Source organism: Oratosquilla oratoria, chromosome 25 (genome assembly GCF_046742065.1).
Source record: "Oratosquilla oratoria isolate Oo_2021 chromosome 25, ASM4674206v1, whole genome shotgun sequence".
In the NCBI taxonomy this organism is placed as follows: Eukaryota; Metazoa; Arthropoda; class Malacostraca; order Stomatopoda; family Squillidae; genus Oratosquilla; species Oratosquilla oratoria.
In genome coordinates this window covers 52,794,660-52,819,219 of record NC_134801.1, presented here as the reverse complement: position 1 = coordinate 52,819,219, position 24,560 = coordinate 52,794,660, and the positions used below count along the sequence as shown (strand labels likewise).

General features: G+C 37.8%; 1 protein-coding gene across 12 annotated transcripts in view; it reads left to right on the top strand.

Annotated features, from left to right (window-relative positions):
* Positions 1 to 4,435: 4,435 nt before the first annotated feature.
* The window catches only part of LOC143038960 (putative phosphorylase b kinase regulatory subunit alpha), a 163,518-nt gene continuing 143,393 nt past the window's right edge, over positions 4,436 to 24,560 (top strand). For 11 of the 12 annotated variants that reach the window (XM_076208789.1, XM_076208781.1, XM_076208785.1 and 8 more), the window contains exons 1-7: positions 4,436 to 4,630; positions 15,768 to 15,926; positions 17,498 to 17,714; positions 18,305 to 18,387; positions 18,974 to 19,165; positions 20,658 to 20,846; positions 24,216 to 24,311. In XM_076208789.1, coding sequence (XP_076064904.1) covers positions 4,553 to 4,630; positions 15,768 to 15,926; positions 17,498 to 17,714; positions 18,305 to 18,387; positions 18,974 to 19,165; positions 20,658 to 20,846; positions 24,216 to 24,311 — 1,014 coding nt within the window. In that variant the 5' untranslated portion in view covers positions 4,436 to 4,552. The remainder of the gene's footprint in view (positions 4,631 to 15,767; positions 15,927 to 17,497; positions 17,715 to 18,304; positions 18,388 to 18,973; positions 19,166 to 20,657; positions 20,847 to 24,215; positions 24,312 to 24,560) is intronic. The other variant, XM_076208790.1, reaches the window with a different exon arrangement.

Genomic DNA, 24,560 nt, shown 5'->3' with positions numbered 1-24,560 from the left:
GGGTGGGGGAGGAGAGATCGGGGACAAAGGAAGGGGAGTACTAATCGGGGGTAAGGGCAAAGGGAAATTGGGAGTGGGTAAGGGTGTTGGCTGTGGTTGGGGAGGTGGGATTGGGGTTACTGGAGGGCAGGTAGAACATGTCCAAGTGTTTGTGTATTGGTTTGTGTCAGCAAGTGTTGTACAAGTGAGGTGGGCCCAGTTTTTGCACATATTGCACTGAACTGAGCCCTTTGTCTGTCTGCTCGAAGTAATGGGTTTAGAGCATGTTGGGCATGTGTATTTTGTGGTGGGCCCAGGATTGCTCTCTACATCTCCGGCTAAAAGTAGAAGAAGAGGGGTGATCGCCGGAAAATGACCCCTCAGTGCAGAAAAAACGTAACATTGTGTGTTGGAAAAAAAGGATTGTGGTACTCCCCCAGGTAGGCGTAGCTCCTCCTTGGGGATCGGTGCCATCTGCGTAGAGCTGATGGCCAGGGGTGGTTGCTGCTGATTGGCCCCCAACTCCTGGGGTTGGGGGGTGGTCCCACGACGTAGACGTTGCAGCTCCAGGACCTGATACGTTTGCTGCCTGGAGGAGGGTGTGTTGTGCTCATAAGCTCAGAGATCATATATGGCCCGATCTATGGATAATCCACACCGAAATTTATTTACTTTATTGACGTGAGTATTGCAATCATATCACCTCTTTCCCTTTGATCTTTCAAAGTTGGTAGTCTCAGTGTTTTGCAAAAATTGTATATATCTTTTTTATCTTGGCCGTGATTAAAAAAAGTATGAACTACATGACAAATTATTGCGTAAGTTCATGATAAATTAACACATATATATTACTGGGTTGCTTAAGGTACAATACATTTTTAAATATGCATAAATTGTTTATGATATTAGATACTGACGTTCCTCCTGAAAGTCTCAGGTCTATGCTGTAGAGCGATTATCAGATGAATGAGTGGGTAGAGAAGCAAGCATTGGTCAGAATTACTAACACTGCCGCAAAAACGAATGTGATAATTTGTTCATTTCCAAAAACAGGAGACACAGGTGTGCCGATAATTAATTTTGGAGAAGATACAATAAATTGTCACTCCGTAAGTAATGCGTTTTCTTTTAGGAGTTAGGCCGAGTTAACATTCTCTTAAAAACGACATCGTTGGTTAATTTTTGCATCACGTAAAGAATGATTACAAACGAGGATTGTTCTATTTTAGAACAAGTATCTTAAGATTAAAGAAAAACAAGAAAAATCGGTGCTACTATTGCGTGAGGTCTACCATATTACAGCGTGAGATCTACCTCCCGTTAGCACTATAGCGTGATATCTACCTCCCGTTAGCACTATAGCGTGAGATCTACCTCCCGTTAGCACTATAGCGCGAGGTCTACTTCCCGTTAGCACTATAGCGTGAGATCTACCTCCCGTTAGCACTATAGCGTGAGATCTACCTCCCGTTAGCACTATAGCGTGAGATCTACCTCCCGTTAGCACTATAGCGTGAGATCTACCTCCCGTTAGCACTATAGCGTGAGATCTACCTCCCGTTAGCACTATAGCGTGAGATCTACCTACCGTTAGCACTATAGCGTGAGGTCTACCATTTCCATACATTTATTCAAGCGATAAACATATTTTGTACCTATCCTTGGAAGGACTTAGATATTTGGATTTCTAATTCCATTCATATTAAAGGAAGAAATGTAAAAATAAACATGTTATCATATATTTCCATACATTTATTCTAACGATACACACTTCGTACATCTTCAAAGAATGACACAAATAGGTTAGGTTAGGTCAGGTCATGTGGACAGGTCACGTTTTTTATGTATTTGGGCAGGACACATGTTTGATGGACAGGTGCGGGGAGCGTCCTCCCGGAGGAGGAACGCGGGTCACTCACGCGGTAGGTAGTAGACCTCAGGCTGCACCTGGTTAGGCCACATACTATGGCGGTAGAAGACCTCACGCTATAGTACCACCAAAAAATAAATACAGTGGGTATAAATCAGATATATGTATACATATACAATAATGCATGTATCCATTGTTCTATTTTTTGTTTTCATGCTGTTTTAGATAGTTTCTTCATTACCCTATCATTGATGCCTCAGATTCTTGGAGAGGCCAACAATAAATACCTATACAGTAGTCGGTAGTTCCCCAGGAATGACCTCGAAGAGAACCGTCTCCCATCCTCCTGTCATCAAAGTCCAAGAGCATTCTTACCTCGACTGTCGGAGGTTTACTGTTATTTGGTGATGTCGTCTGGAGGTCCTTCCTCGCAGTCGTGCAGTGGTCCACCGCTGCTGTCAGATCTGGTGTCTTTGTAAAAAAAATGTTTACTTGATCTGGTACAGCGTTAGAGGTCCTACACGTATCTTCTGGTGCAGCCCGGTACTGGGGGCTTGGCTGATGCAAGTTTTAGGAACTTGTCCAGACTAGCTTTGAATTTGTCCATCGGGCAACCAGTGATATTCCTCACATTTTTTGGACAGTGCGTTCAAGATTTTAGGCCCATCTTGTTCCAGACTGGACACCCGCAGTGCTTTGATTCTTGTTGGGTCTCTTAATTCTGGTGGACGCAAGTACACCAGTAGGAGTCTACCATCCGTGCAGTAGGTTATGATAGAGTTCCTTTACACAGAAAATTGTGACATGACGATACAATATCAGTCACGTGAGTCAGGGAGTCATTTTGTAGCCAAATTATTTTCGCTCGCGCTTACTGTTTGTTCTTAATATCTATTTCCCGAACCTGTGGGGTTTGTTCACTGAATATGCTGCCGGATGGTCGTTGTGCGTTGGGATGCACCAACAGTCCCTTTACACAGAGTAGCGAAATGATCTCCTGACACGCCGCCATTTTGTGGCCATTTCGTGGAGTTGTCGCAACTCTCTGTTTAAGGGAGGGGGCTCCTATTCACTAGTGGCCCGGAAATAGTGCCGCACTTCTCACAATACAGACAACAGTCCGTTGTTTCCAGAGGAGAGACGCAATGGCCAATCTGTCTAAATAAAAACAACACTTGATTGCCCGATGGGTTCTTGAGTTTTTTTTTTTTCAGAAAATGAGAAAAGATGTCAATATAACATGATAATTAGCTGGTAACTGAAATAGGCCTACCTGAGAAAGTGACCTGAATACCTCAGAACAAGGAAAGGTCCTATGGCGAACGCGTCTATTGATCATTAAGGAATTTGAAAACTATTTCACTGTTGTATTCACTATCGTAATACAGTCCTCCAGAAGCCGTACAGAAAATCACGAGTCTTATAATACAGACTCATAAGTCAACGGAATTATGACATCCGCTATATTTACATAGTTTGTATAATTTGCAGGATCATGTGCATATTGAGAATATTTCTATTTTCATCGCTATCCTTCCCGACAAACCTACTGTTTTCAGTTGTTACTTACATACTGTATATAGAAAAAGTATTTTCCCAATACAATTGAGTTGGCTGAATTAATGCACACATCCAATAATAAATAGATTAATGAATAGAAGAATAAACAATTTAATAAATAAATGAATAAACAAATGAACAAATGAATTAATAAATAATAAATTATGAATAGATAGATAAATAAGTATACAAAATAATCAATAAACAAATAAATAACCAAACAAATAAAAAGTATATAAATAAATTAATGAATAAATAGATAAATAAATGATTATAATAATATATAAATATTAATAGCTAAATGAATAGTCAAATAAATATATAGGTAAATAAATTAATAAACGAATAGATAAAGAATAAATAAATTGATGAATAAATAAAGCAGTAAAATCTATTCAACCATTCATCTTATCTCATCACCTCAGAGATAAAGAGTTGCTCTATCTAGGTCAAAGGCAATGCAGCGAGGTACGGTTCCTCTACAGCAGGGGAAGTCAGTTATTGGTTGCTACTGTCGGTACGTTGAATATTGCGGGAAACTATTGTTTATATCGATCAGCTGATTAGAAGCGTCGTCTGCAGTCCATGAGGGCGCCTAAACCAACATTACGTTTAATAAAAGTCAATAATTATAACAACACCAGTTTATAGATTTGCACGGTTAGTCTAGATTGTACAATAAAGGGAGCAACTCAATTTGCAATGGAAAATATATGAAGCAGTTCAAACATTTGCCCTTGAGAAGGATGTTCATAGATACCATAATAGAATTTTAAGTAGGATTAAACTCTTTTTATATATGATCAAATATTATTTTGAAATTGCAGTTTCTATTTCGTGGACTACCTAAATACATATGGATGTGAATATTATTATTAAAATAAGATTGAATAGCACTGAAATACTGTATAGGCGATGGCAGTAAATACAGGTATATTGAGAAAGATATGTGACAGAACTCTCCACTCACATCGGAAGACTTGTCGTATCTGATTACATTCAGTTTGCTATCTTGCAGAAATCTAACATCTATGAATTCGGTTCGTGTTTTCATGAGACACTACGCAAGAAGGTGGCAAGGGACATCACTTAAGATCATTCATTAGTAGTTATCTAATGTAAACTTCCAAGATACTAGGGAAAATGAGAAGCAGAAGTAATTCAGGCGTTCGCCTGGATTACTATCACCGAATAGTGTACAAAACAATTCTGAAGTATCAGGTAAGATACACAATGATGAAATTGTCTAGCAGGGGTCAGATGTGTAGCAGCATCACTTATCTTAAAACGATTTGATATTTTGTTGCACCCAGAACCCATGATTGATACCCAGGGAATGAGGTAACATATTCATTGCTTTGTTAACTGAATTGTAGGATGTTAAAGTGAGAAAATATGAAGTCTTTTGATGATCATCTTTTTCTTACAATTATTAAGTCAAGACTTGAGTGCTTTCTTGGCACTGGATACCCTCATTTGTACTATGATAATGATAGTTATTCAGAAACAATTATATATTTTCTTAATGTACTTTTGTATTAAGTGTCAAATTTGGGTAACTCATACTGACCCAGATTATTCATTCTTGAACAAGACAATGACATTCAGTAGCATGATTGAGTATAGAAAAACTCAAGCACACTTTCATGAATTTCATGGTGTGGCATCATTTGAAATTGTTATAAAGAAAGAGTGCATTGTAAATGGCAAAGCAACAAGATACAAGTGAATTAATATATAGAATAATTGCTTATCTAAGTGATAAATAGTAGAAAAGTTTTAAGTACTTGGAAAAAAAGACAGGACTGCATATCATGGTATACTGCAGTATAATTATTATACTATTATAATAATAGTATTCAGAGATATATTCAAAAGAAGTTATGATGCAGTGTGTCCAGTTATTCAGTGAGAAGTTAAAATTATAGATCATGCAGCCAGGAAAAAGTATTGCTGTGCTGAAAATAGGTGGCTGAAGAGAAGAACCTTGTAGCTCCATGAATAATGTATTGATGCATACTGGGGAAAACTAAGAAAATAAATAGTAAGAAGGCTGGGATACACTACCCATGTATGTGATAGACTCAAAATCAGTTATTAGAATTGAGAGTAATTTAGATAAAGAATGGAGCAGCCAAGATTTATTATATAATTGTAGAGCTAAAATTCAGTGTAATAATAGTATTCAAACTGATACCACCATTGCCACTTATTCAGTTCAAAGTCTAGAGCTGGATACACAGACCTCATGGTCTCTTCCAGAAAACTACTGTAAGAAACTGTAAGTTATAGAAAAGTAAAATGTAAAATGACTCCAAAGCTCTTTAAGGGAGTAGTTATAGCCAGACTATAAAAAAAAAAAATATGCAGATTGTTTTACTAAGAAAATTTAAGAAATTTTAAGGTTCATTAATCAGTTTACCAGTTTCCGATGTAAAAATGAAACCATAATAAAAAAATATAAACAAATTATAATAATCCTGTATAAAAATTACTGTTTCCTCTAGTATATGTAGAAAAATAAAAGAAGTTTAAAGATGTTGTTAAATTATCAATAAAAATAGTATGGTTACATCTAAGGGGGAATTTACTGAAACAGGAAAATTAGATGTTTGGGCCACAGTACAAATGTGGGGAGGAACCTACGCCAGGAGGCATGTTGTCGTGGCTGAAGCCATCACCCTGGGTGCTTGGACTGTTGGGGCAGATAGTCACTGCTTAGAATTAGAGAGAAGTACGGGATTTAACTCCACAACTAAGTAAATGCGAGACAAGAATACTTCTGACTGTGAGGACCAGAATGGAAATAAGCTTACATGCTTTTTTGTGTTATCCTCGGCAATTGTAATTGTTATTTCGAACAATATGTTCTTTTCATTATCTGCATTTCATGTATATTGATCCATTGCCAAATGAACTTATTATTATTATTATTATTATGGCACCAAAGGTAGAAACCTAAAAATACTTTAGCCTTATTTGATCAGTTACAAGCATATACGTTCCATGCAGAAAAATGGGAAATATAGTGAAAAGCCAATAATGTAAATGTTTAGAATTAGTTTCTAAAATTGAGTTACTTAGGGAGAACATACAAATAAGTGATGAGATTGCAGGAGAAAATGGTGTAATAGAAGGTGTGAAAATTTGTAGTCCTCTTAGATGAATACTTGGATATGAAAATACAAATGAGCAGTATCATTAGGATTAGAAATTAATATCGATGAGTTGTTGCTGCTTTAGATAAGTTATATAACTCTTGATTTCTTTTTTCATGTAACTGCAATCAACAAAAATATTTAGGTTCATAAATTGTCTCAATAATTACCACTACAAAAACATTAGTCGATAACTCAAAATTGCGGAGGAATTGAGGAAACCTGTGGTTGCAAGGGGAGCAATGTTACATGACTCCCTGGTAATCACTGATATAGATGAAGTTTAATTTTCAGTATTTATTTGTTTATTTATTTATCATTTGTTTTCATGTATTTTATTTAATTTTTAATTTTTTAATTGTTCACACTAAGACAACTGAATAGGCAGGTACTGTCAACAGGAATGATCTGAATGTACAGTCCTGACAGAGGCCTCTTCTGGGGCATCCACTGTGAACAATGAAAAGATGTAGAGTGGGTCTCTTTCAGCTGAAGAAAATACCCTGCCCTGGCAGTGCCCAAAACACAACTAAAAGTTTTAAAATAGAGTGAAGAAATCATCTTTGGGAAACTGGATTAAGATTATCACTGAAATAATCTTTGGTAATTCATGACAGGGTATCTTAGGAATAGCAGTCACTGTCCTCTTTTATGAACTGATCAGTTATATGGAATGTTGACTCATTACTTCATGCACATAATGTTTATTACATGTGATGAATCATGCACTGTCTCGTTTACATTAATGGAAAACATCCAATTGCATGCATTGTATATATATATATATATATATATATATATATATATATATATATATATATATATATATATATATATATATATATATATATATATATATATATATATATATATATGTATTCTCTTTTTTTTTCTTTTCTTTTTCTTTTCTCTATTTCTATCTCTTTTCCCTCTATCCCCCGCTTCCCCCCCTCTCTCTCTCTCTCTCTCTCTCTATCTCTCTCTCTCTCTCTCTCTCTCTCTCTCTCTCTCTCTCTCTCTCTCTCTCTCTCTCTCTCTCTCTCTCTCTCTCTCTCTCTCTCTCTTTCTCTCTCCTCTCTCTCTCACTCTCACTCTGAAACCTTGGTGCTGCAGGTTTTCTCCCAATGAAACTCAAGGCAACAGTAGTTAGTTTGAAAAATTCCTCATTGCATCACTCATAATATCACTTTGTGAGTTATATAATATCTCATCCACACATACCAAATGTACAGGTTAGAAAATATAATGTAACTTTGCTTTGATTTATATATATATATATATATATATATATATACACATATATATACATATATATACATATATAAATATATGTATATATATGTATATATATGTGTATATATATATATATATATATATATATATACAAACATATATATACATATATATATATACATGTATACATATATATATATATATATATATATATATATATATATATATAACTATAAAGTAATGTCGTAATGTCGTTGAATATATATATATATATATATATATATATACTGTGGATTATGTTCAGGGAAACTGTGTCTTGCTGCATTGCTTCTGACCCAGGGCAGTGAGTGGGATACAGGATGACCCATCATCCCTGGGGAGCTAAGGTGAGAGGGAAGAAAGGGTGGTGGAATGGGTGGGAGTGGGTACTTACCTTTTGAATTGGCTACCTCCCTTGTAAGAGGGAAAAGCCCTTGGTATGTAAATTATATGTAGATAGATGTTTAGGGAGTGAATGGGCAGTGAGATACATTTATTAATTCATTCTAATTTTATTTTATTCATTTGTCTATTTCTTATTGTATTATGTAAGATGGCCAAGTGCCAAGTTCCACAGATGGCTTACGTGTCCCTCAGTGCAGCAGCACACTCCTCACATGTCACACATTCCCTTTCATCTAGGTAATTCTTAAAATAGACATGAAGTTTTGCTTCAGTCAAATTACTCAATGACATACAAAAATCATTATATGGCAGCTATACCAAGTATTATTAATTCATTTACATTTTGATTGAATAAAATATTTTTCTTTAACCATTTTCTCAAATTTTATGAGTGTATGGTACTGCCATGTCTTTAGTATTTTATTTTAGGTTTATTCAACAATATTAAATACAATTAGACATACATATATACATTTTTTTTTTTAAAAAATTGGTAGTTGAAAATGGAGAGCGAGAAGCAAAGCTTATGGTACATACATACATACATATACCAAGGCTTTTTCCCCCTTCCAAGGGAGGTAGCCAAAAAGGGAAAGGCATAAAAACACTCCCACCCATTTCATCCCTAAATACACTCCACACCCCTCCCACCCTTCCTCTCATCTGAGCACCTCCTGGATGACGGGTCATCCCTGCACCCTGCCCACCGCCCTGGGTCAGAAGTAGTGTCGCAAGACACAGTACATCCACAGCAAGGCCGCTTCATTTAATCGGCGACCCCCCCTCTCCGTCCCCCCTTGCATATAAGGCGAGGACGGGGAGAAATCCCTTCGGGCTGCGTCAAAATTTACTCACACATACTACCCCACCCCCCACCCCCCCACCCATTCCTCCTCATGCAGTCACAACATCATCCATATACAACCATTCTCCACTCACCTCTGTCTTCCGTCCTCTCCCTTCCTTCCTCAACAGACATTCCCCTCTTCCCCAAAGCCCCCTTCACCCCATCCATCCACCTCATCCTAGGACGTCCCCTCATGTTCACTCCCTCCACATCTGCCTTCCATACCTCTTTTACTAGTCTTTCTTCACTCATTCTTTCCATGTGTCCAAACCATCCTAATATTCTTTCATCAACCCTATCTCCCAAATCCTTTTTCACCCCTGTTCTCCTCCTCACCTCCTCATTTCTCACTCTATCTAGCCTAGTAACCCCCACCATACTTCTCAGACACCTCATCTCAAACACATTCAAACTCCTTCTCTCTTCTTCTCTTATGTTCCACGTTTCTGCCCCATACAGTGCTGTTGGCACAATCACTCCTTCATACAGTCTCCTCTTCGCATCCATTCCCAAATGTCTATTTCTCATTACACTCTTTAAACCACGAAGGCATTTACTCGCTTCTCTCAATCTACATTCTACCTCCACCTTCACTCCACCTTTTCCTGCTACACTTGCACCCAAGTATCTAAAACTATCCACTTCCTCCAGTCGCTCTCCCTTAATGTTCACTTCCAGTCTACTGCCACTTTCACCCCTTGTACATCTCATCACCTTACTTTTACCCACATTTATCTTTAGCTTTCTTCTATCACATACTCTCCCAAACTCTGCCACCAGCTTCCTCAATCCCTCCTCTGACCCTGCCACAAGCGCAGTGTCGTCCGCAAACAACAGCTGGCTCACCTCCCACTTTTCTCCATTTTCTTTAACCATCTCCAATCCCTGACTCACTACCCTAGCATTCACCTCTCGCACCACCCCATCCATGTATAAGTTGAACAGCCAGGGCGACATAACGCATCCTTGACGAAGTCCCACCTTTACTTCAAACCACTCACTCTCTCCATTTCCAATCCTAACACATGCTCTACTACTCACATAAAACTCTTGACAGCTCCCAAAAGCTTTCCTCCTATCCCATAAATCTGCATAACCTCCCACAGTGCCTTTCTGTCTACCCTATCATAAGCCTTTTCCAGATCCATAAAAGCCCAAAAAACATCCTTCCCCTTTCCTATAGCTTTCTCACATATCTGTCTTACCACAAAGATCTGATCTACACAACCTCTACCCGTCCTAAATCCACACTGTTCCTCACCAATTACTCCTTCTGTTCCTCTCCTAATCCTCTCAATTAAGATTCTCCCATAAGCCTTCCCTACTACACTCAACAGGCTAATCCCTCTGAAATTACTACATTCACACTTGTCCCCTTTTCCCTTGTAAAGAGGAACTATGTCTTTAGTACCTTATGTTATTGCTGTTTGTATTGAGGGTATTACTGCATAAATAGTTAGAACCACCCAAGAGAGATATGAGTCGTGTGCAAGGAAGATCTGGAATAATGGCTTGATTGATGGATTGATTAGAACTGCAGTACTCTTGATAATTTTTTTCATATACAACACACTGATCCCGTCATGTATGTGAGGAATACATTCTAGAAAATTTTGTATTTTCTCTTTCAGTATGAATTCACAAAGTGAACATCTAATTCAGAGGGAAAAAATAGGGCCACAATGTGTGTTCCACAACACTCAACTCATATATCTGAAATTTGCATAAAATGGGAGTTGATAGGAATAGGTTCATTGTATATGTGTGAATTTGCATACTGGGGAGATGCATATAATGAAGGGTAAGTGTAGAATATAAATGGTTAATCAAAGGACCAATGATGGGTGTTCAGCAAGATAGATGTTGGAAGGAATCACCACTCCACAGATAACCAAGAAATATTGGAATTGAAAAGCTAATATGTATGTTTATGGTAGCTGATATATATTGGTATTACAAATTCACTTTATTCTTATAATTTAATAGATATTCATGTTGATATTTCACTGTTGTTTGCCCCCACTAACTTACAGTTTTATGTGAACTTTAGACCATTGTGAAGTATGTTGTAATTCATTTCTATCCTTGATATTTAAACATTATAGATCTTTAGCTTTGTACTGGTACTTATCTACTCATTATTGACAAGGACCACTTTTTTCTTTTACTTATATATTTTTTGTTCACTAAGTTGGTCATTTTGTAATAATGTGATGACCATGCTATCTGCATAGAGGGGATATGTAATGACATTATAGTTGAGTACTAGCTGTACAACAAAATTTCATCAGCCAGAAAAGAGTCCATTTAATACCCATATGGTTAATTAAATTCCACGCTACAAAGCCCTCTGTGAGGAGCACCGTCCTAGTCTTCCGATAGGGGGGAGTTTGTGACGTTAAACCATATTATCATCATCATCATTAAAACCAAATAGACCATCAGAAGACTCAATATTCTAAAGACCAATCTCCTTACTATCCACCATATTCTAGCTGATGGACCTAAATGCAGAAAGAAAAAAATCTGCCCACCTTCCTAAACCAACATGTATTCAAGTAGGGCCATTACATCAGCACCCTTTTCACAAACTTTATGTAGTAAGTGCTGGTGGGTTATAGAAAAAAAAAAGATAAATAAATAAACACCAGAAGCAACAGTTATGATGACAGTAGACATAAACAAAGGATTTGATAAGTTCCCAGACACATACTTCCCAAAATAAATATTACTGCCATCTAGGGAAGGGAGAAGGTAAGAAACAGGTGTGAATGGAGGGTAGTTGTGAGTAGATGAAGAAATGACATGTTACAAAGAGATTTCTTCCTGTTTGCTCTGTATTTTCTTGAATGGATGAAGCGAGGGGACATTGCCAGGTAATGATGCAGTAAGGGTAAACTGGTTTTAGATTTTGGGCCCTGCTGTGGAAGTGCTGTGTCTTGCTGCATTGCCCTGACCAGAGTGGTGGGTGGGGCACGAGGATGACCCTTCATCCATAAGGAGCTCAGATGGGAGAGACACTGAACAGGTTTTTGGATGAGTGTGGGGTGGGTGTAGGGTGAGTCTGTGCTTTGATTTGACCATCCCCATTGTAAAAGAGAAAAGGGATTTTGGTGTATGTAATAAGGTTATATTAATGACCACAATATTGTTCATTAAAACTTATTTGAGATATGGTATTGCTGTTTCATATCGTAGTTGGTGGCATTTGCAGCTGTACAATGTTGAATTGTGTCGTGGTGGTATTGGATTAATCAATCGGTTGCTCTTGAAGGAGACCTCTGGCTCCCAGGTGATCAGCAATGGCCACTAGACTGGCCCATAGGTTTCAAGGAAGAAATATTGTGATGTCCTCTGGAAATAGCTATTGTGAGACAGTGTAAGAGGTTTTCAATGTCCTCTGGGTGGTGATTGCATTTGGGGGAGTTTGATTCTTTGGCCATTCCTATTCTGTCATAATGCTGGATGGTGCCCTGGACACAAGCATGTTAATGTGGTTCTTAGTACTTTTGGAAGGGACTTTTCTGCAGGGCTGATATGGGGAGTGGGGGTTGGGGTTGATGGAGTGAGTTTTGTGGTCTATCTTGAGGAGCTTGTTTTGTGATTTGGATTGATTATGTTGTTCTCACTTCTCACCCATCTCCTGGTAAGCCTGTAGGCTAGTCAGTTAATTAGTCCTTTTCAGTTTTCTTTATCTTGGTATCTTTGTTGTAGAAAGACATCATCTAGGGAGGAATTCCCTTAGAGAAGTGCTTCGTCTATATTTTGTTCCCATCATTTCTAAGGTCTGCCTATTGGTCTTTTGGTGTTAGACTTCCACATGTACTACTTTCTTTTGGGATTCGATGTTGCCCCATCCTCATGAAATCCCCAAACCCTCTCAATGGAGCCTTTTGCACAAAGCAAAGCATGCTACCAATGTTTAATTCTTCTCTTATTCTTTTGTTTTGAATCTTGCCTCTGACTCAACACAGTCTCTGACTTTGTTGTTGTGTGGATATGTTGTGTGGCACAGATGGTAGATTGTTGTATATGTTTGAGTAGTGTGTTGCTGGTGTTTTGTATGTTCAATCAGTTGTCCTTGTGTGATGTATTGAAATTGCTGATTAGGGCTAAGGGTTCTTGCATAGAACTGTAATGGTATTGAATATAAGTACAGAATTAGTTTTCTCTGTGATATGATTGCTAATAGATATTTTGCTCTTGTTTGTTATGTCTTTATCTGTTGTTGAATAAGTCAGTGGTGGATATAGTAAAGTTATTGAAACATCCAAACTGTATTGCATAATATAACAGTCATATTTGATCATGTGGCTTTAGCGTGCCAAGACCAGGTTCCTTGCCAAATGATCTTTGTTTGTTTAGTCTAGACGTCTTGGGTATATGATAATGCACTGCAAAGAACTAGAACCATTTGTTTTTTATGTAGAACTAGTTTTATTTGAGAATACTTTCAAACGGATTTATCATTTGTTCCTATAAAAAAGCACTGTACACAGATACTGTGTAGGGTTATCTTTATGTTATGAATATGAAAGTAGGCCAAAGGAAAATATGCAGGTGTAAAAACAGTCCATCTCAAGAATCAGTGTGAGGGTTAAGTATTTATAGAGAACAGTATATGAATTATAAGGGAATTATTGCAATGGTCAACAAAATGTTGTTGTATTGAAATCAACATTTGGTATTACAGACACTCCTCAACTTACGTTTTTGTTACGTTCCGAACGGCCGAACGTAACGTGAAAATGAATGTAAATTGTTACTGTACGTTTCAGTAATGTATGACCGTTCATACTGTACTATACATCCATAAATTCTATTACTGTATCTTATAAAACACCCCTAAATCATTAATTATAAACATAACATTGTAAAATAATAACATTAATTTCAAATAAATTAAATTCAAGCAACATAAAGTGAGATGGTGGAGGAGAAGGAGGAGGGGGAGGAGGAGGCAAGGCACGTTCAGTCTGTCATTTGTGCCATGTAAACAATGGACACAGCGTCATGCGTAAGTATCGTTTGAACGTCTCGTACTACGGAGAGTGCGCTAAACTAAAAAATTCACCCACAATTTTTTTTTTTTTTTTTACCATTTCTTTTACAGTCAGTTCAAACGTAAAATCAAAAAAACGTCAAACAAATTAATGTAAGTAGAGGAGCGTCTGTACTAAGTTTGAGTTTTTTTATTTCAGATCTGATTTTTTTTTTTTTTAAAGTTCATAGTCTATTTGGAAAAAAATGTGATTAAACTCTCAGTAAATTAGCTGGGTAATAAAAAAGAAAATATAACATAGTTTAGATTTATTCAATAACATGATTTGAAATACTCTCCCTCATAACAAAATTTATATAAAACTGATTGGTAGATAAGACATTGGTTACTATGAGGAGGCAAAGCTCACTTGCAGTCTAATCAGGCAGCAGGAATTTGCATTTGAAGGGTTTGGGTGTATTTACCTAGTTGTATTTTACAGGACGGGAGCTATGCTCATTGTGACCCGTTTTCGTATCTCTCCTCGCCCAGTTTAGTTTTGTTACTGTGTTACCAACTAATAAGAGGAGCAGTTACTGATTGAGAGTTTTCTTTATGTGAAAAATGAGTCATTATTGATGTAGAGATCTTGGGCCTGGCCCAGAGACCAAGTACCAGGGGTGTACCTCCAGATGGAGGTGAAGGTATTGAAAGACCCTGAAGACGAACAGGGTGAGATGAGTTTCACTGACATTTGTCTCTCACGACCATCACTTGCAGGCACTCATCAATGGCATAGTGTAGGTGGGGCTGATTTTTATTTATTTCTTTATTTAATTACTTTTTTCAATTGGATAGCATGCTTAATGTTCTACTGTATATTTAGGGAAAACAGGGAGTAGAATATTAGTTGTATGATAATGACTGGAGACTAGGTGCTAACCCTTCCAGGCAACATCTTTGGAAAGAAGTCTCCCACATTTTGAATTGATATAGAAAAAAATGACTGTCCAGGAAAAATATATATATATATTTATGGATTTTTTTTTTTTTTTTTTTTTTTTTTTTAAGAAATTATATAAGACAAATGGAGGCTGTTGTTTGTAACCCATTGATGAAGTCATTCCTGGAAGTTCTCCATGTGTCATTCCCAGAAGTTCTCTGTGTCATCGCAGGTAGAATTACATGGATTTCCTCATTAATCCTTTCCTTCACATCCTCAGGAGTTTAAGGACAATGTCAAGAATTTTTTTTCTAAGTATCCCCAAAGGAAAAAAGTCACAATGGTTTAAATGTGGTGACCATGCCAGCCACCCCTCATCTCCCCTGAAAGAGATCAAATGTCCAGGCAATATTTTCCTTAACATTAAAAAAAAAAAAAAAAAAAAAGAGAGAGAGAAAGTAAGAGGGATAAGTTGTTATGGGTATTGATGAAGAAAAACAGATTTATAGAGCCTAGTCCACTTAGCAAGACCTGTCATTCCCCTCTACCACCACTAAAGCCCACATGGTGTCTGCTCCAGATGTGGGAGATCTTTTTGCCCCTTGGGATTAGGATATTGCATCTTTGGAGTCAGTATTTAAGATTGGAGTACTTTGGATCGATTTGTCATGATGCAGTTTTGTAAGACTATTATTTGTAAGAGGCTTTAGATGGCTATGTTTTGGCTTATAAAATTCTGTTTTGATTTCCAGAATCCTGTTACTGGTCTTCTTCCGGCAAGTCCAGAAAATCATCATGCATGGGTACGAGACAACTTGTATTCAATCCTCGCTGTATGGGGGTTGTCAATGGCATACAAGAAAAATGCAGACTTGGATGAAGATCGAGCAAAGACATACGAGTTGGAGCAGGTATGTCTCATACTATTAACTCCTTTTAGTGTTTGTATGTGTGTGCTTACCTAATTGTAACCTGCAAGAAAAGAGCTACACATTCTTCTTCTCATTATACATAGGGTAGGGCCAATACCCTATTAGTTGTGGTATCTCAAAACTTCACCAGGTTCAGTCTTTGTAAAGTTCCTCCTTCTCCACAAGTTATTGTATATCCTCTTGCCTCAATTGCTTCCCTTAGTCCATCTCTCCATTCCTCTCAGGGCTTGCCTGCCAACCTCTTCCCTCTCACTTCCATTAACAGTATTTTAACAGAGTACTTTTCTTGTTCTATGTTCAGGACATAGTCATACCATCTTAATTTTACTTCTCTTTCACAGATTCTGATATTGAGGTGAAAGGGGGGCTGTACCAGGGTTGTGTAATGTTATCACAGTTGTTCAACATGTATATTGATGGAGTGATGATTGAGATAAATGCAAATTTTTATATGGCAAATGATTTCTTTTTTGTTCTGTAATTTCTAGAGCAGATGATGATGAGGGTTATCATGTGATGAAGGGGTGGAGATAGACCAGCTTTGGCTGTTGGGGCCTATTGTAGAGGTGGTGTGTATGTACATACTAAAGACCCTTACTCAGTCATATAGGGGTTGGCCAATTCAAATCACATACCAACACATTTGCAAACATGTGAATGGTACATATATTAAATACCCTTTCCCCTTATAAGGGAGGTGGTCTAGCCAAGACATATAAACACCCATCCCACATCTACCCACCACCCATTTGTTGCCCCTTTTGTCTTAGCTTGGTATGGATGAAGGGTTGTCCTTGTCTCCTGCCCACTGCTCATGTCAGATGCATTGCAGCAAGACACAGCACCTCCACAGCAGGGCCCAACAGCCATAGCTGGTTTACCCCCACTACTTCATGACATGGTAACTCTTCTCCAACATCCACCCAAGAAATTATAGAGCAAACAAGAAGGAATCCCTTTATGACATGTCAGTTTCTCATCTATTCATAACCACTCTCCACTCACATCCATTTCTTGCCCTCTCTCTTCCCTGCTCAACAGACATTCCCAGTGTACCCAAGACCCCATTTACTCGTCCATCCTTCCAATTCTTGGGCTTGCCTACAAGTTCACTCCATCCACCTCTGCCTTCTATGCTCATTTTGCTCATCTTTCCTCACTCATTTTTTTTCATGTGTCCAAACCATCCCAGTATTCTTTGATCAGCTGTATCTTCCATTCTATTTTCACCCCCACTGTCTGCCTCAGTCCGCCATTTCTCACTGTGTGTCCCTGTAACTTGCCATACTTTTGAAACAGTTCATCTTAAATGCATTCAGGCTCCTTTCTGCCTCCTTTGAAATCCAAGTTTATTCTGTACTATGTTGTGAGCACAATCACTCCAGTGTACAATTTTCTCATTGTTCATCCTCAGATATTTATTTTTCCTCATACTTTTTATTATCCCAGACATTTACTTGTTTCCTTAAGATTCACCTCTAACTTATTACTACCCTCTCCTTGCGAATGTTAGATTTTGCAAAACCTTGATATCACGATTTTGTTTTCAGAGTTGTGTCAAGCTGATGCGAGGACTGCTGACTTCCATGATGGGTCAGAAAGATAAAGTTGAGAAATTCAAACTGAAGCAGAACCCCAGGGATGCCCTTCATGCCAAGTACTCCTCCATGACGGGTCAGACCGTTGTTGGTGACATGGAGTGGGGACATCTGCAGGTTGATGCCACCTCTCTTTTCCTTCTCATCCTTGCACAAATGACTGCCTCAGGTGGGTTACTCCTTTGCCATCCTCCTTCCTTTTCCCTTTTAATTTACTTGCACCATATCTCTGGCTACTGCTTGATTTTTATAGGAGAGAGAAAAATTTGTCTCTCCTGAGATCTCATATTATCTAACCAGAACTCCATTTGAGATTGGTGGGCCAGACTATGCTGCCATTATTACAATAGATTACAGTGTAGTTGAGGTGGACAGTATTCTTTTAAATTGCTATTTTTGATTTGGTTTAATATCATGTACTTCCTCATAAGGAGGCTAGGATGGCATCCCTTACAGAATTTGTACCATAGAATATAATGAACCATGCCCTTGGTCCAACTCACTTGTGGCTGGATTTGAACCGCCTAACCTTGTTGAGGTCAAGGTGATATTACTAAATCAATAATTTTGTAAAAACTGCACTATAGTCTACTTATTGTAATAATGTTAGAGTAGTCTGGCCCAGTGACCTTGTTTATAATTCTGGTTCTTTGACTTGGCCATCCCCTTATAAGGGGAAAGAACTTTTTTTTTTGTATGTATATATAAAGTGATATTGTACAATATGTCTATTTTATGTACTTTATTTTTTTTTTGCAGGTTTACAGATTGTCTTCAATCTTGATGAGGTATCATTCATCCAGAACCTTGTTTTTTATATTGAATCTGCATATTGCATTCCAGTAAGTATGAGGTTTAGTGACCTGATTCATGCATTGATGATAAATAAGAGATACATTCAGAACACTAATGAATATGAATGAACCTAATTCAACACATTTGTGTACATCATAGATTTTGCTGTAGTCAGTGCAAGATAATTATTGAGCAGAGGGGCAAGACTTTCCAGTGCAGAGTACAGTTGCATTGTGCCGTGCTAAAATATGAGTTGGCTGTCATAATTAAACAGCTAATAAGTCTTTTCAATATACCAAAGTGTCTTTCCTCCTTGTAAGTGAGTTTGCCAAATTAGATCACAAATGTACATTATAAACAAGGAAAACCCATTCAACCATTGTGATCCTGTGATTGCAAAAAAATTTGCCCTCATGTGGGAAGTATTTTTTCTCTAAGTCTGATAACATTGCTCGAATAGTAATGAAGCAGAATTTGACTGTTAGATTAATAGGATAAATGAAATAGAAGTTTGCCATTTACCTGAATAAAATTGTCCTCTATTAACTGAAGCAAAATCTATAAAGGTATGCTATTGTGTTGAATGATTAAAAGGAATCAGAATAGAATTGAAATAATCGTGCCAATGCACAGGACTATGGTATCTGGGAACGAGGTGACAAAACCAACCATGGACTTCCTGAACTGAATGCCTCAAGCATTGGTATGGCCAAGGCAGCTCTAGAAGCCATGAATGAGCTGGATTTATTTGGTGCACGTGGAGGGCCCTCCAGTGTCATCCATGTGTTGGCAGATGAAGCACAGAAATGCCAGGCTGTGTTGCAAGTAAGTTTTCCATCTCTACTCAACAGACGTTTCAGCCCTGATACCCATAAGTCCAAATTCAGGTTAGCTTGATACCTTCCTCTCAGATCTTTTGTCATACACCTTTTTTATTTATTTATTTACTTATTTAACTTCGTGGAGTGAGTATGTGTTGCTAGTTAACCCCAAGAAGCCATGGCAATACCTGGTGATGATATTGGGATAGAACTTAAAAGAATGCTTGTGCTAAGGCCTCTTGTATTTGAATTCTGTTTCATAGTATGGGCCAGTACTTCAGATTGTTGATTTGTTTTAATTTGATGAAGTGTTATGAACTCCCCTCCTGGAGGAGGCTGGGACAGTGACTCTTTATGGAGGAATTTTTGAAGCAGGGAATTTAATGTAATATACACATATTATGAATTCCCTTGCTAGGCAGGATTTAAACTCCCGGCTTCCACCACAAATAGTAACACTTTAACTCGCTTGGCCAGTAAGCATCCCACCAGATATTTAGATAACAATTATAATCATTCTGTTGTCTTAAGGTCCCTTTAGCAAAAGGCCTGTGACCCAAGGTTCCACAGATCTCTTAGAAAAGAAATATTGTATTGTCTTGATTGAATGTAAGGTTGTGTAAGATTTATAAGTTCCATGTCATTTGTATGGTTAATGTATCTAGGGCAAGAGCAAACATGAGCTAAGTCAATTTTAGGTTGAATATGCTTCAGTGCAGAGTGATAGCCTGGCCAGACATAATCAAGTGTAACTTGTATGTGATATAGTACTTTCTCATATGTGCTTATTCCATGGGGTACCTATTTCATGAGAATCACTTGGTTGATATTACAATATTTGGTTTGTGATCTATGTACATGGGTTTTCGTGTAGATGTGTTTTTGTAGCTGGGCATAGGTTATGGTGTGTCTGTGATTAGTGTGTTCTATTTCATTGAGCTTAGTTGTGTGCTGCTGTATAATGGAGAAGTGGGTGTAGATGGTGAATGGTTGTTTGTTTTGGTACTGCTTGTTAGTTAGAAGCGTTTGTTTTGTTAACTGTATTTTTTCCTTGTTTATGTTCATAAAGATTGGGAAGTAGCTTGCAGATGTTGAGAATGGTATATATGAACAACATGTATATATGAATCATAGATTTCTCCTTGTTAGGAACTGTAATCCCATGACCTGCTGTGAGAGATGCCTTGGCTATCATTGTGGTTGCTTCAGTGATCCATGAGATGAAATAGACCATATCCCTCTGTCCGTCTTCTCTCTCTCTCTCTCTCTCTCTCTCTCTCTCTCTCTCTCTCTCTCTCTCTCTCTCTCTCTCTCTCTCTCTCTCTCTCTCTCTCTCTCTCTCTCTCTCTCTCTCTCTCTCTCTCTCTCGCAATTTGTGTTAAAAAAAGACAAGATTTATATATGTGTAAGCATTTTATTAATAGTGATTTTGAAAAAAAAAAATAAGAGGGAGTTGTCAGTACTCATAGTAATCACCTCCTTAACTTTATTGACAGTCCATGTTACCTCGTGAGAGCAACAGCAAAGAGGTGGATAGTAGTCTTTTATCAGTCATCAGCTTTCCTGCATTTGCTGTGGATGACCCAGACCTCATCAAGATGACAAGATCCACCATCCAGGACAAACTTCAGGGGCGCTACGGATGTAAGAGGTTCCTCAGAGATGGTTACAGGACAGCTAAAGAGGTAATTATTTTAATTCAAGTTTGACTGGCCTAAGGTATTTGCAGCTTACATTTGAGTATTACAAAGGCTTTCAAATGATACATTTTTTTATTATGTGTGGGACTGACAACGGGTACCTGGATGAAATGGTCATGTGAGAAAGACATCAAAGAGAGGCATCTCCCTACTGCCTATCTTCAAACCCTATCTACTTTTTCACTTCCATTTGGAGATAAAGCCCAGAGGAGCTGACACTGCCTATAGACTGGGCCCAAGTTCTCTCTTTATCGATTTCATTGGTATTTCCTCCACCTTTATACATAAAAAGAGCACACCTCTGGTAACATCTCCCCTCCTTTCAACCAATGATATACGATCCCATACTTAACACAGATATCAGTCCAAAGTTTCCTCTCAGAGAGAGCTGTGGGAAGGCCCAAGGTCCATTGTCAGCTGCACTAGGGCTGCTGGTTTCTAGGTAATAGTTGATGGATTAATTTGTGTAATTATCTAATTGTATTTACTCAGTTTTAGTATATGGGATTGGAGCTATACTCATGGGGTCCTGTCTCTATATCTCCACTTTGTCATGAATTAATTTATTGTCTTTGCCGTGATTATTGCTTCTAGTGTGTTCCTCATATTGATGAATCTGTATGGAAAGCTAAGCTTTCTAACATCTTTTAGGCAGTTTGTCTTCTCTACCTTTTGTTGTTCTTTTAGCTCACTAACAGACCCTCTATGTCCATTTTTTGTTGTAAATATTTTTATTATATCACCTCTCTACCTCTCTTTATTGCTCCAGTGTGGGTAATCCCAGTTTTTCCAGTCTCCAGGCTTCAAATCATTCTGGTTGCTGCTCTTTGTATTATATATTTTTCTTATATCTTTCTTGTTGTGTGGAGACCACACCACTGTTGTATTTTCCAGTCTGGAATGAATCATGTTACCTCTCTTTGGTACTCCAGAGTGAGAAGTTCCAGTTTCTTTAATCTTTCCCCATATATCTTGTTTAGACTAGGGATCATCATGGTTACCATCTTTTATATTCACTTTATTTTTTCTTATATCTTTCTTTAAGTATGGTGAATACATCAACACCGTGTATTTCAGTCTAGGCAGTATCAGGCTTTCAATGATTTTCTTCATCATGTCCTCATCCATGTAGTGAAATCCCATTCTTATATATTTTCAACAGATTATGGGTCTCCTGTGATGGCTGCCTCCCTTGTAAGGGGGGAAAAGTTCTCAGTATATACATAGAATAGTTGTTTTCCTTATTTGTGCTTTAGGTGATAGGTCGTCTTTAATTGATTGTGATATCTAAGTCCTTTTTCCTGATTTGCTGTTGTCACTATTTCACTTACCATTTTGTACTGCATCACTGGTCTTTTCTTGCCTTGGCCCCTTTCTAATATTTTCCATTTCTTTGTGTTAGGATTAATTTTCCTCCACTACACTATTACACGGTTGTTTTGTAACATTTTACAGTCCGCACTTCTCACCCTCTTCATGATCTTTGCATCATCAGTAAATAAGTTTGCATATTCCTTTCATCATGCCATTAACCCCTTCCATATGATGATGCTGATGTTGGCATCATGAGGTGCAAGTGTGTATACAAGGATGCTGGCATCGGCATCTTGATTATATTTATTTTGTAGTTGCAACTGAATGACTCCCATATTGTGTGAACTGGCTTGATAGCTTTTTCATGGTGAAAGAGAAAGAGTAATACAGCTGTAATTTTATATTTTATGTGAATATTATATCATCAAATCATTGTACATCAAGCAGGCAATGCTGCATGCAAGAATTTGACTCATATTGAAGAGGTTATTATATACAAGGAACATTACAGGAGCCAAAACTGAGCCCTGTGTTACACCACTGTTTACCTTTCTCAAGTCTGACTTTTCATCTCTCACTTCTAGCACAAATTCTTGAACCACCTGATCACTCTTACATGATGGGCATTGATGATTCTATCATCTCAGATTCTTTTGTTAGAATCAGGTCCAGTCTTGCAGGTATATTGCCACCCCTAGATCATGTTGGTTCTTTCACCCATTGGTTCATTACATTGTTCTTTACTATGTTCATTAATATGTTGCCACTTGATTCTTCACTATCATCTGTCTCCCATTCTTACATAATTACCTCTTCACAGTTGAAGTCTTCAACTTCAACAGTCACTCAGTATACTGTTTGATGGGACCCCTGTGTTGCTCCTACCCCCTTTTTAACTACACATAGGTGCTTAACCCCTTCCATACGGTGCCGCACACGTAGGCGTCATGGGGAGCGAGTGTATTCGCGAGGCTGCCATATCGGCGTCTTGATTATATTTATTGTAGTTGCCCCTCCATAATGACATTCTTTCTAATTCTTTTGTAATCGCATTTTCTATGGTTATCAAAATTCACGGGTGAAGAGAGAACGATCGATATAAGCGGTGACTATATTTTATGATGCGAGTATTATTACGACACGTCGTACGGCTGGCATTGGTTGCTGCCACCGAGATCTAAGTCCATGACGCCTACGTGTGCAGCACCGTATGGAAGGGGTTAAGAGACATCTTCACTGTCTGACTGGCAACACTGAACTCAAGCTGCGTGTGTGTGTTATTGTATAGTACTAATATATAGCAATTTGGCAATAGAATGCTGGAGAGTATATGCAGTCAATTTAGAATACAGATGGTACACATAGAACTTTTGTAGGGTTATATTCTGAAGTATTATTTATTATTTGTAAGACATAATAAGGTAGTTTAGTGGAAGCAACTGGAATAGCTATTTTGTAAAACCTATGTTCATGAAATTCCCACGTGGTCAACCAGTTATATTTAGATACACTGTAATATATGTATTTCATGAGAGAGCATTTCTTCTTTAAAGTGTGAGCTGATGAACTTTGGAACAGCCTTATGAAGATGTATTGTTCAGTCTGCCATCATTGTGCTGTAAAATCATGCAAGTATTTTTAATACATTTATACATACCAAAAGGCCTTACCCCTGATGAGGGGTTGGCTCATTAACTGATTCCTCCCCATCAATCCAATATATACTGTAGAATTTTATAGAAGTAACCAGATATTATGTTTTGAATAGTACAGAAATAAGGGGAGTCATGAAGAATTACTCTTATCCATTTCATCAAGGTACTCTCTACTATAGAAGTGGGGAGGTTACTAGTAGCTGAAGAAGTGTACATACAGTATACTATAAAGGATTAATTAATGAGTGGAAGTTTAGAGGATAAATGCATGCACACATCAAATGAATTAGGGTTTGTAGGGAAAATGCTGAAGAAAATCACATAAAAGACATGGATAGAGATTTACATTTTTCCAAGTCAAAGAAGTGTTGTGTGTACTTCAAAGATCGTTGGGTCAGGAATGTCAGCACCACCAGAAAATCGGCTATACACCTGTTCAATGACTCCACCAAATCTAAGGTTGTCAACTCATACAGAAGAGGTGAGCACTTTAAGTCTTCTGTCAGTGTAGAGTACCCACTGCAGTTCATCCATAGCCTTCAGTGGATCATCCAAGTCTTATGTGAAGCTCAAGGCCTAAAGCAAATCATTTGGTAAGACATAGTAATGTATTATATCTTGATGTGGTTCATAAGGACCTGAGCAATGTAGAATTACAGTGGTCCCTCTCAGATGTTCCAGGTTTAATTAGTAATTGCTCATTAGTAGCTCTTGTCTTGAATAAGTGAAT